At 34.9% G+C, this 12,207-nt stretch overlaps 1 protein-coding gene across 4 annotated transcripts; it reads right to left on the bottom strand.

The window, feature by feature from the left end:
* Positions 1-9,316: 9,316 nt before the first annotated feature.
* On the bottom strand, positions 9,317-12,100 carry LOC105779805 (uncharacterized). 4 transcript variants are annotated; one of them, XM_052631073.1, is made up of 8 exons: positions 11,767-12,098; positions 11,453-11,506; positions 11,306-11,364; positions 11,121-11,225; positions 10,778-10,833; positions 10,494-10,598; positions 9,624-9,669; positions 9,317-9,538 (listed from the first exon to the last, which is right to left on the bottom strand). In XM_052631073.1, the coding sequence occupies exons 3-7, from the start codon at positions 11,335-11,337 to the stop codon at positions 9,647-9,649; spliced, it is 321 nt and encodes a 106-aa protein (XP_052487033.1). In that variant the 5' UTR covers positions 11,338-11,364; positions 11,453-11,506; positions 11,767-12,098; the 3' UTR covers positions 9,317-9,538; positions 9,624-9,646. The 4 variants fall into 4 exon arrangements, 3 of the variants coding, with proteins under 3 accessions (XP_052487033.1, XP_012459193.2, XP_052487029.1); XM_012603739.2 differs by having other exon boundaries at positions 9,317-9,669; positions 11,767-12,093; XR_008196069.1 differs by having other exon boundaries at positions 9,317-9,669; positions 10,494-10,833; positions 11,121-11,222; positions 11,767-12,100.
* Positions 12,101-12,207: the final 107 nt, after the last annotated feature.

Here is a 12,207-nt window from a genome sequence, read left to right as displayed (position 1 = left end):
TCGGCCCTATTTGGATAAATTTGTGGTGGTGTTTATAGATGATATTCTTATTTATTCCCAAAGTGAAGCTGAGCACGCCGAACATTTAAGAATTGTGCTACAGACTCTGTGAGAAGAGAAATTGTTTGCTAAATTTAGCAAAAGTGAATTTTGGCTCAGTGAAGTGGGATTTTTGGGGCATACTGTCTCGGGAGATGGCATTCAAGTGGATCCGAATAAGATATCAGCAATGGTTGAATGGAAGCCTCCAAGAAATGTATCTGAAGTTAGGAGTTTTCTAGGCTTAGCCGGATATTATCGTCAATTCGTAGAAGGTTTTTCGATGATAGCTTCACCGATGACAAAATTGTTGCAAAAAGATGTTAAGTTCGAATGGACTGAGGAGTGTCAACAAAGTTTTGAGAAATTAAAGAAGTGTTTAACTGAGGCACCAGTGTTAGTGCAACCTGAGTCAAGAAAGGAATTTGTTGTTTATAGTGACGCGTCGTTAAATGGGCTCGGATGTGTATTGATGCAAGAAGGAAAAGTGATAGCGTATACTTCTTGACAGTTGAAACCGCATGAACGAAATTATCTTACCCATGATTTAGAGTTGGCTGCTATTGTCTTTGCTTTGAAGATTTGGCGTCATTATTTATATGGTGAGAAATGTTGTGTTTACAGATCATAAAAGTTTGAAATATGTTATGACACAAAAAGATCTGAATTTGCGGCAACGAAGATGGTTGGAATTGTTGAAAGATTATGAACTTGTGATAGATTATCATCCAGGAAAAGCCAATATAGTTGTTGATGCTTTGAGCAGAAAGTCCCTCTTTGCTTTGAGAGCTTTGAATACGAGATTAACATTGACTGAAGATGGATCATTGCTTGCAGAGTTAAAAGCTAGACCATTGTTTCTTCAAGAAATTTGTGAGGCTCAAGAAGTGGATAATGAATTGCAAAGAAGAAAGACTTAGTGTGCAGTGGACGATAATTCTGATTTTCGGATTGATTCAGATGGATGTTTAATGTTTCATGACAGAATATGTGTTCCGAAAAATGTTGATTTAATTCAGAAAATTTTGCAGGAAGCACATGATAGTCGTTTGGCAGTTCACCCCGGTAGTGTAAAAATGTACAATGATTTGAAGAAATTATATTGGTGGCCGGGTATGAAACGGGATATCTCCGAGTATGTGACAAAGTGTTTTGCGTGCCAACAAGTAAAAGTGAACACCAAGTATCTTGAGGTTACTTGACCTATTATGGTGCCCGAGTGGAAGTGGGATAGAATTACTATGGATTTTGTTTCCGGATTGCCATTGTCACCAGAAAAGAAAGACTCAATTTGGGTTATAGTTGATCGATTGACTAAGTCGGCTCATTTCATTCTGTCGCGAATGAGTTTTCACTTGACAAGTTAATTGAATTGTATATTCTTTGAGATAGTCCGATTACATGGTGTGCCTATGTCTATTATATCTGATAGAGATCCACGGTTTACTTCAAGGTTTTGGAAGAAATTACAAGAGGCATTAGGTACTAAATTGAATTTTAGTACAGCATTTCACCCCAAAACAGATGGACAGTCTGAAAGAGTAATTCAAATACTCGAAGACATGTTGAGATGTTGTGTATTGGAATTTGAAGGTAATTGGGAAAGATATCTACCTTTGGTGGAATTTGCATATAATAATAGTTATCAATCGAGCATAAAAATGGCACCTTATGAAGCGTTGTATGGACGAAAGTGTCGGACTCCATTATATTGGACTGAACTTAATGAAAATCAGTTACATGGAGTCGATTTGGTAAAAGAAACTGAAGAAAAAGTGAAGATAATCCGTGATTGTTTGAAAGCTGCATCGGATCGATAGAAGTCGTATGCGGATTTGAAAAGAAAAGAGATTGAGTTTCAAGTGGGTGATAAAGTATTTTTGAAAGTGTCTCCATGGAAGAAAATTTTGAGATTTGGCCGTAAAGGTAAATTAAGTCCAAGATTTATTGGTCCGTATGAAGTGATAGAAAGAATTGGTCCAGTGGCTTATCGATTGTCTTTACCACCGGAATTGGAAAGAATTCATAATGTGTTTCATGTTTCTATGTTGAGTCGATATCGATCGGACCCATCGCATGTGATTTCACCTACTGAAGTGGAAATTCGATCGGATATGACATACGAAGAAGAACCAATTCGAATCTTGGCACGAGAAGTGAAACAGTTGAGAAACAAAGAAATTGCTTTAGTAAAAGTGTTATGGCAACGACATGGGATGGAAGAGGCAACATGAGAAACCAAGGAGGCTATGAGGAAACAGTATCCCAACTTATTCACTGGTAAGATTTTTGGGGACGAAAACCCCTAAGGGGGGAGAATTGTGATAGCCCGAAATAGATCGGAATAGTGGTTTCGTAACCACAAATCCGAAGTGAAATAGTTTAATTTTATAAATTTTTATTAGTTACTGATTGATTGAAATATTGTGTGAAAATGTATATGCAAGTGAATTGGCAAGATTGTGCATGTGTAAGTGATTGAAATTGCTAGGAAATGTTTTGATTAGTTATATGTTAAAAGTGTTAATTATTAAATGAGTAATTATTGTTTACATGTAACTTACTAAGCTATTAGTAGCTTACACCTTTCTTCTTTTCCTTTGTTTTATAGTGATTGGTCGAATTGGGGATCGTCGGAGCTCGTATCACACTATCATAATCATCTTGGTATTATGTGCTTTTCAAAATGTTTAAACTATGGCATGTATAGAGTCTTAATCATTTTGAGTATGTTCATATGATATGGCTAAGATTAGCTATTGAAATGGGTAGTAAAGATTATGTTTTGGTATTATGTATGTGTAAATGGTAGCTAATACAAAGAAGCAGTTTCTTTGACAGCAGCAGTGACGTGAATGTGAAAAATTACCATAAATATTAGAAATGGAATTAGAGAGTGAATTATATATTTAATTAAACCTTATCAAGTCTATTTTTATATGAAAGAAACGGTGTACGCAAAGGAATTCTGTATTTTGAGATATTTGAATTTTAGTGAGACAGGGTCAGAATGATTTTTGAAGTCCCCTGTTCTGACTTTGGAAATCATTATAAATTGTGAAGAAATAATTATGGGTCATAATTTATATGTATAGATTTCTTAGTGAGCCTATGTTAAAAAGAAACAAACGATAACCTTATATAAATTACGTGCAATGAGATAATTTATTTTTAGTGCCAAGAGGTCGGACACATCGAAATGTGAAACAGGGGATACTTTAATGAATAAACTGTACTAATTGGCTAATTCAAAAATTCTGAAAATTTTATGTTAAGTAGGAATATGAGTCTAGTTTCAGAGAAAATTTATGGATTTAAATTTTGAATTTCGTAACTTGAGTTATAAGTAAATTAGTGACAGTCGCGCAGGTGGACAGTTTTGTTGTGAACAGTGAATTTAATTTTAAAAGCAAATTTTTATGCTCCGAATTGGTAAGTTAGATTGGATAACATCTCGTACTCGATTCCGGTGACGGTCTCGGGTAAGGGGTGTTACATCAGAAGTGGCACATGTGTTTTTAAAGTTTAAAGCTACTGTGGAAACTGAAGCTGGCTGTAAACTTAAGACACTAAGGTCAGATAATGGAATTGAGTATACCTCAGCTCAATTTCAAGCCTACTGTGAGAATGCAGGCATCAAACACCAGCTGACCAATGTGTATACACCTCAACAGAATGGGGTCAGTGAAAGAAAAAAATAGAAGTTTGATGAACATGGCAAGATGTCTACTGTTTGAAAAAAATCTGCCTAAAACCTTGTAGGCTGAGGCAGTAAACAATGCAGTCTATCTCCAAAATAGACTTCCAACCAAGGCCCTAGCTCAGAAGACTCCATTTGAAGCTTGGTTTGGATTCAAGCCATCACTGGCTCATCTCAGAACCTTTGGTTGCATGTGTTATGCACAAGTTCCAGCTGTGAAAATAGGAAAGCTGGATAAAAGGGCTCAAGCAGGGATTTTGATAAGCTATAGCACAATTAAAATGGGCTACAGAATTCTGGAACCCTCTACAAACAAGTTCCTTGTGAGTAGAGATGTAATGTTCAATGAGAAGGCATGTTGGAACTTGGATAAAAAAGAACCAAAGGCTGTAACTGAGGATCTTGCATCAGATCAAGTTGAAACTGATCAAGATACATTTGAAATGGATATTGATGATGAACCAGTCAGAGGGACTTGATCATTGGTTGACGTTTATGAAAGAGCTCAGGTGGCCATTGCAGAACCAAGTTGCTTTGAAGAGGCAGAAAGTCAGTAAGGTTGGAAGCAGGCAATGATAGAAGAGATCAGCATGATTGAAAAGAAACCTGGACTCTAGTTGAAAGACCAGTAAACAGGAAGATCATTGGAGTTAAATGGGTTTATCGAGTTAAACAAAATGCTGATGGTAGCTTGAACAAATTGAAGGCAAGGTTAGTTGTCAAAGGCTTTAGTCAGAGGTATGGATCAGACTTGACACTATCAGATTGTTAGTTGCACTTGCAGCACTAAGGCAATGGAAAATACATCAGCTTGATGTAAAGTCAGCATTTCTCAATGGATTCCTTGAAGAAGAGATTTATATGGAGAAGCCTCAAGGCTTCAAGGTGTCTGGCAAGGAAGAAATGGTATACAAGCTGAACAAAGCCTTGTATGGCTTGAAGCAGGCTTCAAGAGCTTGGTATAGCATAATTGACAATTATTTGATCAGTTTAGGATTCGAGAGGAGCATAAGCGAGCCAACCTTGTATGTCAAAAAGACCAAGGCAGAAACTCAACTCATTGTGTCATTATATGTCGATGACCTATTGGTGACAGGAGGAGATCAAGAGATGCTGATCAGTTTCAAAAGCAAAATGCAACAGCATTTTGAAATGTCAGACTTGGGGTTGATGACCTATTTTTTAGGCATGGAAGTAACTCAATCAAACAAAGGAATTTGGCTAAGTCAAAAGACCTTTGCCATGAAAATTCTCAACAAATTTTCAATGGAGAATTGCAAAGCCACCAGCACACCAATTGTTGTTGGAGACAGGCTATCGAGTCAAGGTATTTTTGAACCAATGTGTGAGACAACTTATAGGAGTCTAGTTGGTTGTTTATTATATCTAACTGCCACTAGACCAGACATAATGTATGTTGTGAGCTTACTCTCAAGGTTCATGCATTGCTACAATGAACCTTGAGCTATGGAATGCTGTATACCAAGGCAAAACACTTGAAATTGGTTGGTTACAGTGATAGTGATTGGGCTGGCTCGATAGACGATCTGAGAAGCACTTCAGGCTATTTTTTTAATCTTGGCTCAGTAGTATTTTGTTGGAGTTTAAAAAAACAAGCACTGCTTGGTCAATCTACTGCAGAAGCAGAATATGTAGCAGTTGCTGTAGCTGTTAATCAAGCCATGTGGCTTAGAAAAATTCTAATCGACCTCAACCTTGAACAAGAGGAAGCAACAGAGATAATGTGTGACAACCAATCGGCTGTTGCAATTGCAAATAACCCTGTTCTTTCATGGGAGGATAAAACACTTTAACATTAAGCGTCATGCAGTTCGAGAAATGTAACAAGCTCATTAAGTAAAACTGGTTCATTACAGTTCTGATGAACAATTAGCTGATATTTTAACAAAACCTCTTAATGTTTCAAGGTTTCAAAGCTTAAGAATGAAGATGGAAGTCAGCAACATGCTAACCAAGGAGGAGTGTTGAAAGGTGGTTAGCATGCAGCATTGAAGACCACCATGCAGAAGCAGCAGTTTGCACGTGAAAGCAAGGATGTTTAGCTTTATTTTGTATTTTTTGTATGTAATGTAATCTAGTTCATTTTGAACTATGATAAGATGATAATTGATGTAATCTTGATAGTGATTGAGCTGTTTACCAACTTTATTCATTTGTACAAGTTATTATTCCAATTTACTAGGAAACTTAGTGGTGGTAGGTATTGTTTTGGTTAACCTACTATTTTGACAAGCTAGAAGCTTGATTTATGTATTGGCTTCAAGCCATTCTGATGATGAATGAATGTAATCAAGTTTTCATTCAAAAACTTTCTTCATTTTTTTTGCTTTACTTTAAAAATTCTACTTTGTTTTCTGCTTGTTTTTGCTGCAAGTCACGACACTTGCTACTCAAGTTTCTTGCTGAAACTTGCTGTTAGTTGCTCTCAGCTCCAACAAAGAAGCACCATTCAGAAGGCTTCATTTCATCTCCTAATAACTTATTTTTGATTTTAAAGATAATTGATGCAAGGAGTTAGAAAAGTAAAACTATCCCTGTTCCTTTTTCCATGTTTTTCATCATTTCTAGAATTGACAATAGCGATGTTTCAGTAGCATTATTCAACAGAAAACACCCAATTCCTTTCACGTGGACAAGACAAAAGATTAAAAAAGAGAGTCAAAATAAAAAATAAGGTTACAAGTTGCTGCTTTGAACATAATTTGTTACATCATTGCTGACTGTCGCGTAGTCATCATGTTGAACGATGGTCAGTAATGCAGCAACAAAGATGTTTTGGCACTTAACCATGCAGTTTTTTCTTGTTTTACTTTCAACCTAGTCTAGTTGTTGAGTTAAAACAGCATCCAAAGATCAAAACAAGAAAACTTGTGTTTGAAAGATGAAAAACAGAAGCAAAAACGGATGTTGGATGAGAGAAAAGAGTTGACTTATCTCATTGCTTGAATTAGCAATACACCTTGTATACAAGTAGTTCTAATACATTGGAAGAAAACAAGCTTAACTTGTGCTAGTATCCAAGCAGTAAAATCAGCTTAATAATAAGCTAAAAAGCTACTAAATCAGCTAAGTACTTGACTAATCCTTAGCAAAACAAAAAGTTACAATCAAACCAACAAAAGTCACATGTTACAAAAGTTTAATGACCAAAAATACACAATGGACATTTGCTTGCTACTGCATTGTTGACAACTTTCAACACTCCTCCTTGGCTACAAAGCAGCAGACTCCAATTTCTTTTCTCAAATACTCAAATCTTGTAACAGCCAATGGCTTGGCCAGAATGTCCGCAAGCTGAACCTCCGAGCAACAGTGAATCAAATTGACTTCCTTTGACAATTCTGCTCCCTTATAAAATGATACTTGATCTTGAAGTGTCTGGTCTTGCCATGAAATACAGGATTCTTGGCAATAGCAACAGCTGATTGGTTATCCACTTTGATCTCTGTTGCTTTCTCTTGATCGGCATTCAAGTCACTCAAAAGCTTCCTAAGCCAAATGGCTTGATTAACAGCAGTAGCAACTGCAATGTACTCTGCCTCTGCAGTGGATTGAGCTACTGTTTGTTGTTTCTTAGAACTCCAATAGAAAACTCCTGAACCTAGAGTGAAAAAAAAATAGCGCGATGTGCTCTTCATGTCATCAACTGAGCCTGCCCAGTCACTATCTAAATAGCCAACCAGTTTCAACTCCTCAGCCATCGCAAACTTCACTCCATAGCTTAAGGTCCCTTTGACATACCTTAATACTCTTTTAGCAGCTTTAAAATGAGCAACATTGCAGCAATGCATGAACCTCGATAGAAGGCTGACTGCATACATGATATTTGGCCTTATTGCTGTCAAATAGAGCAGGCAACCAACTAGACTTCTATAGCTCTTTGTTGTAGGCCCAATTTACCCGGGCCCAAACAAATAAAAAAGGAGTCCAAAATACAGGCCCAATAAAACCTAAACAAACCAAAAATGATAAAACAATCCATAAGTCCAAATTACAATAGGCCTAATATGGGCCAAATCAGAAAACAAAACCTCAGCCCAAAACAACCCAAACCCAAAATAACAGGCCCAAAAAATTAAAAAACCAGCAGCCCAAAAAAAACATTTTTAGAAAAAAAAACAAAAAAGAAAACCTAACCCTAGGTGCGCCGCACCTAGGGTCTTCGACTCCCAGCCGCCACATGTCCGCCATCACATTGCATGCCAAGACTTTGCACCACCGCTTCACCCACTTGCCTACAAGAAGTGACAACAAATAGATTAAAAAACCTTGTAAAAATGGGTATAAAAGCCATGATAAACCGATTGTAACAGGGGATTTTTATTTTTGGAATGAAAAAAAAAAGAGAGAGATTCAAAATAAAAACAAGAAGCAACACTTTAAGGCCACGTTTGGTTCGCTGTATTGGAATAGAGGCGTAATGGAATAGAGGTGTAATGGAATAGAGGCATAATGGAATAGAGGCGTAATGGAATAGAGGCGTAATAACAATTCAATTGTTTGGTTGAATGTAATGGAATAGAGGCGAAATAGTATTCTTGTGTTTGGTTGAATGGAATGGAGGTGTAATAGCATAAGAGAAAAAACTAAAATGACTAGAATACCCTTAGCGTAAATTTGTTTAGGTAAATGATTATTGTTATTGTTATTAAATTTTAATAAGATTATTAATATCAATAATAAATAATATAATCATATTTTAACATAATTATTATTAAATATATTTTAATTAAAATATATAATTTAATAAAATTCTTAATATTAAATATTCTTATATGAATTTACTAAAATCATAATATATAATACTAGAAAATATAATTTAAAATAATTATTATTAAATATAATTTAATAAAATATATAATTCCCCACTTTATTTGAAGATACAGGATACTAAACTAATTAATTGTTTGACTAATCAATGGACTGATTTTGTTTAGCCATAAAATACATCAATATATATATTTATGTAATGAGAGTTTTTCATTTACATCCGAGTAAAGTTATTTTAATTTTATATTTCAACTAACTTAACATTTTATCTCCTATATTCTTTTTGGAATGTTAATTTTATATCAATCTTATACCATTCTTCTATATCATTTTGATTAAATTTAAGCTTAAATCTTATAAAAATAACATGTTTTAATAATAAAATAAAATAAACTTATTTTATTAAATTCCATAAGTTCAACTTAGTAAACTATGCTTCTTTTAAAATGAAAAAGGAAAGTAGGTTATGATATAATTTTCTAAATTAAAATTAGTCAATATCCAAAATTTGCAATTTAATCATTTGTGTCCTATACTTTTAAGCAAATATTCTCTCCATTGAAGGTGTAGTAGATCACTTCATGCAAGACAACAAATCAAAAAGCAATTATATAAAGTACAAGCTTATCAGTATAAGGCCAAGACAAGGAGCCAATTTCTATTTTTCCCATATAGGAAATGGCATCTTTTTCCCTTGAACTAAAAGTAGCTATTAATGCTCAAGCACACTAGAATACACAAGCTATTACTTTAGTGCATGCGCACAGTCACACCCCCTTGGGTACATTCACATTTAAGAGGATAATATATACTAATAAACCAATAACAAATAAAAATTTACAATAAATTCATGCCAATTTCTCCTTCAAGAACTTAACAACAGTAAAACACAATAGCTCTAACAAACAAGTTCCAAGCAGAACACAATAATTATCTCATCAAATATACCTCTGAATTGGAGATATACTCTCTGATAATATACCAAAGCTGAGCATTTGTATCCATCAACTGTAAATTACAAAGATAAGAAGTAATTTTAGGTGACAGACAACCAGAAAAGAGGCAAAAGGGCCATGAGTTTCATGATGCACACCGAGAATTGGAAACCACTCTCAGTTAATCTTGGAGCTTCTTTATCTCTGTAGAAATAGACATAAATACATCATGACACCAATCGTGAGATATACAACCCTCAATATCTACTGCATAAAAGAAATGAAGCTAAAGTTCATGGCATGATATAGCACATCTGACGCAAAAGACCATGCTGAAAAATTCTCATCATGGAAGAGTTGAAGCTCGTTGATTTTTTAGCTTGTCCTGAACTTATAAGTTGCAGCAAGAAACACTACTTAACAAAGCTGAAGCAAGAAGCAGCTCAAACATAAAAACTAAACAGTTGAGCAAATTCAAAACTAATTGCATAATTCCGCATCACATACACTACCATTAAGAACATAAATTATGCCAATGACAGTCATATTTCCAACAGTTTAAATGGAGCATGGTTATAGACCATAAAAATTGTTTATGATTTGTTTGGAGTGCTCATATAATTTGAACTCAGTCGTTATCTATCTTATACAATCAAGTTCACATAAAGAAGCAAGTATAAAAGCAAGAAATTCTACTATAAAACAGACTATGTCTAACGAATAATATATTCAACAATCATCCAAGAACATAACATCTAAATCTCTAACACAAGCAGCATTAAGTTGATACAAGCAAATTGCCATGAATTTGATTTCACTGTTTCTTTATTACGCCATGCTCTAAACATTGATAGGGCCACTTAGAACATAAAGAAAAATAACAACTTTATGAACTATATCTCTTGATTTTCAAGCAGAAATGATCATCAATTGTCCATTATACTGAAAGCCAGCAACTGCTCTCAACTTCAAAAAACCAATGAATGGTTTTACATTTGTAAATGATAAGAAAGAGAAATGAAGTGTACCAGGGGGAGTAATTGTATTGCATAATGCACAGCAAACACTGGTAGCACCTCTAGGATAAAGAAGAATGCTCCTACACCCACTACAGATAAGCTGGCTCTGCATATCTGCAATCATTGAAAAGGGCCATAATAAAGATGATTTTTCCAAAGTGCTAGTTGTAATGGATAATGTTGGTTTGAAAATTCAATATGAAACAGATGATAGTAAAATCCATAACATTCCAAATTCCTGAAATTACAAGCGGAAAAAAAGAAAATGAAACTAATAGTGAAAAACATCTGACTGAAAGAAGGCGCAATGTTCGACAACCTCCACATATGAGTTGAGCCATTTCCATCCCTGCATGCTTATTTACAAACTTGGTGATCAATGCATAATAATTTGATTCAACTTATTTACATATCGAAACACAAGGAATATTACTGACCACCCCAAGTTTAATTTTTCTTTCACTTAAATTTTCTTGTTTCTCTAATAAATTCTGGATAACAAAACCATAATTAGCATTAACAGATGGTTTCGAACTATCTATCAATAAAGGAAACCGACATGAAAAAGGAAAAAGAAGATTCATCAATTGAATACCGAAATAAGAGAACTTCCCAACCAAATAAAAAGAAAAATACCTGCGTGGGTGATTTGGTGTTAGAAAATTGATGGAGGTGAGAGAAGAAGAGAGTCGTGGTGAGGCTCTCACAATTGCAACAATCCTTCCAGTCGTTGCATAACTACTGTCCAAATCAAAGACCCAAAATCAATACTTTATCACTCTATCCTTAACATTAACAAAATATAAACAGATAAAAAGTACCAAAAAAGAGAGAAAGAGGAGAAAGCAGCCATAGATTTGAGCGAAACAAAACAGCAGCCCTGAGAAGAGAAGATATGCGACGGACAAAGCTAAGGAAAATTGGAAATAAAAGATGAAGAACGGAAGAAGTAGAATGAGGAAAGTTACCTGGATGAAGAAGGAGAAGAAGGTGAAGAACAGAAGCTGAAGATGAAGCTGAAGCTGAGGGCAAAAATTGAAAAAGAAAATCAAAACAGAGAAAATGCCGAATCCGTCCGTAACGTAATAGGCTCGTATTAGTGCAATACAACGAACCAAACAGATTATTGAGTGGGGCCACGGAATAGGGGTGTAATGGCTAATCCATTACACCCAACCGAACATGGTGTAAGTTTTTTTCATTTTATCTTTTTTATTCTATTTCATATTTTTTTCTTTTTTTATTTCGAAATATATAAAATAAAAAAAAGGAGTTTTTTTACCTCTTATCGCCGTCGCCGGAGGGTGCATAGGGCTGAGAGGTTGTGCCGGAGAAAAGAAGAAACTTTTCAGTTTCCCGACCACCATATACGGCGACACTGGCACCGGCGACTGGCGGTAAAATCAGCTTAATGATAACCTAAAAAGCTACTAAATCAGCTAAGTACTTGACTAATCCTTAGCAAAACAAAAAGTTACAATCAAACCAACAAAAGTCACATGTTACAAAAGTTTAATGACCAAAAATACACAATGGACATTTGCTTGCTGCTGCATTGTTGACAACTTTCAACACTAGTTTATTTTGTAATCAGTATTGTTGATGTACAAAGACTAATTAGCTGATTAGCTTGGTTATGTATTGATGGTTAGGTGCTAATTTTAGCTGATAAATTAGCTTGTTTATGTGTACAAGTTAAGTTTTGTAATTTTCAATGTCATTA

The sequence above is a fragment of the Gossypium raimondii genome, chromosome 1, assembly GCF_025698545.1.
Source record: "Gossypium raimondii isolate GPD5lz chromosome 1, ASM2569854v1, whole genome shotgun sequence".
Taxonomy (NCBI): domain Eukaryota; kingdom Viridiplantae; phylum Streptophyta; class Magnoliopsida; order Malvales; family Malvaceae; genus Gossypium; species Gossypium raimondii.
This window is presented reverse-complemented; position numbering and strand designations above follow the sequence as displayed.

Excerpts from the sequence above, each read along its gene's own strand:
- LOC105779805 (XM_052631069.1), bottom strand. The coding sequence starts at position 11,851 with ATGGTGGTCGGGAAACTGAAAAGTTTCTTCTTTTCTCCGGCACAACCT. Across the intron at positions 11,507-11,766 it reads TCCGGCGACGGCGATAAGAG|CTTCAGCTTCATCTTCAGCT; the intron begins GTAAAAAAACTC and ends TTTTGCCCTCAG. Across the intron at positions 11,223-11,305 it reads TCCTCTTTCTCTCTTTTTTG|TTATGCAACGACTGGAAGGA; the intron begins GTACTTTTTATC and ends TTTGGACAGTAG.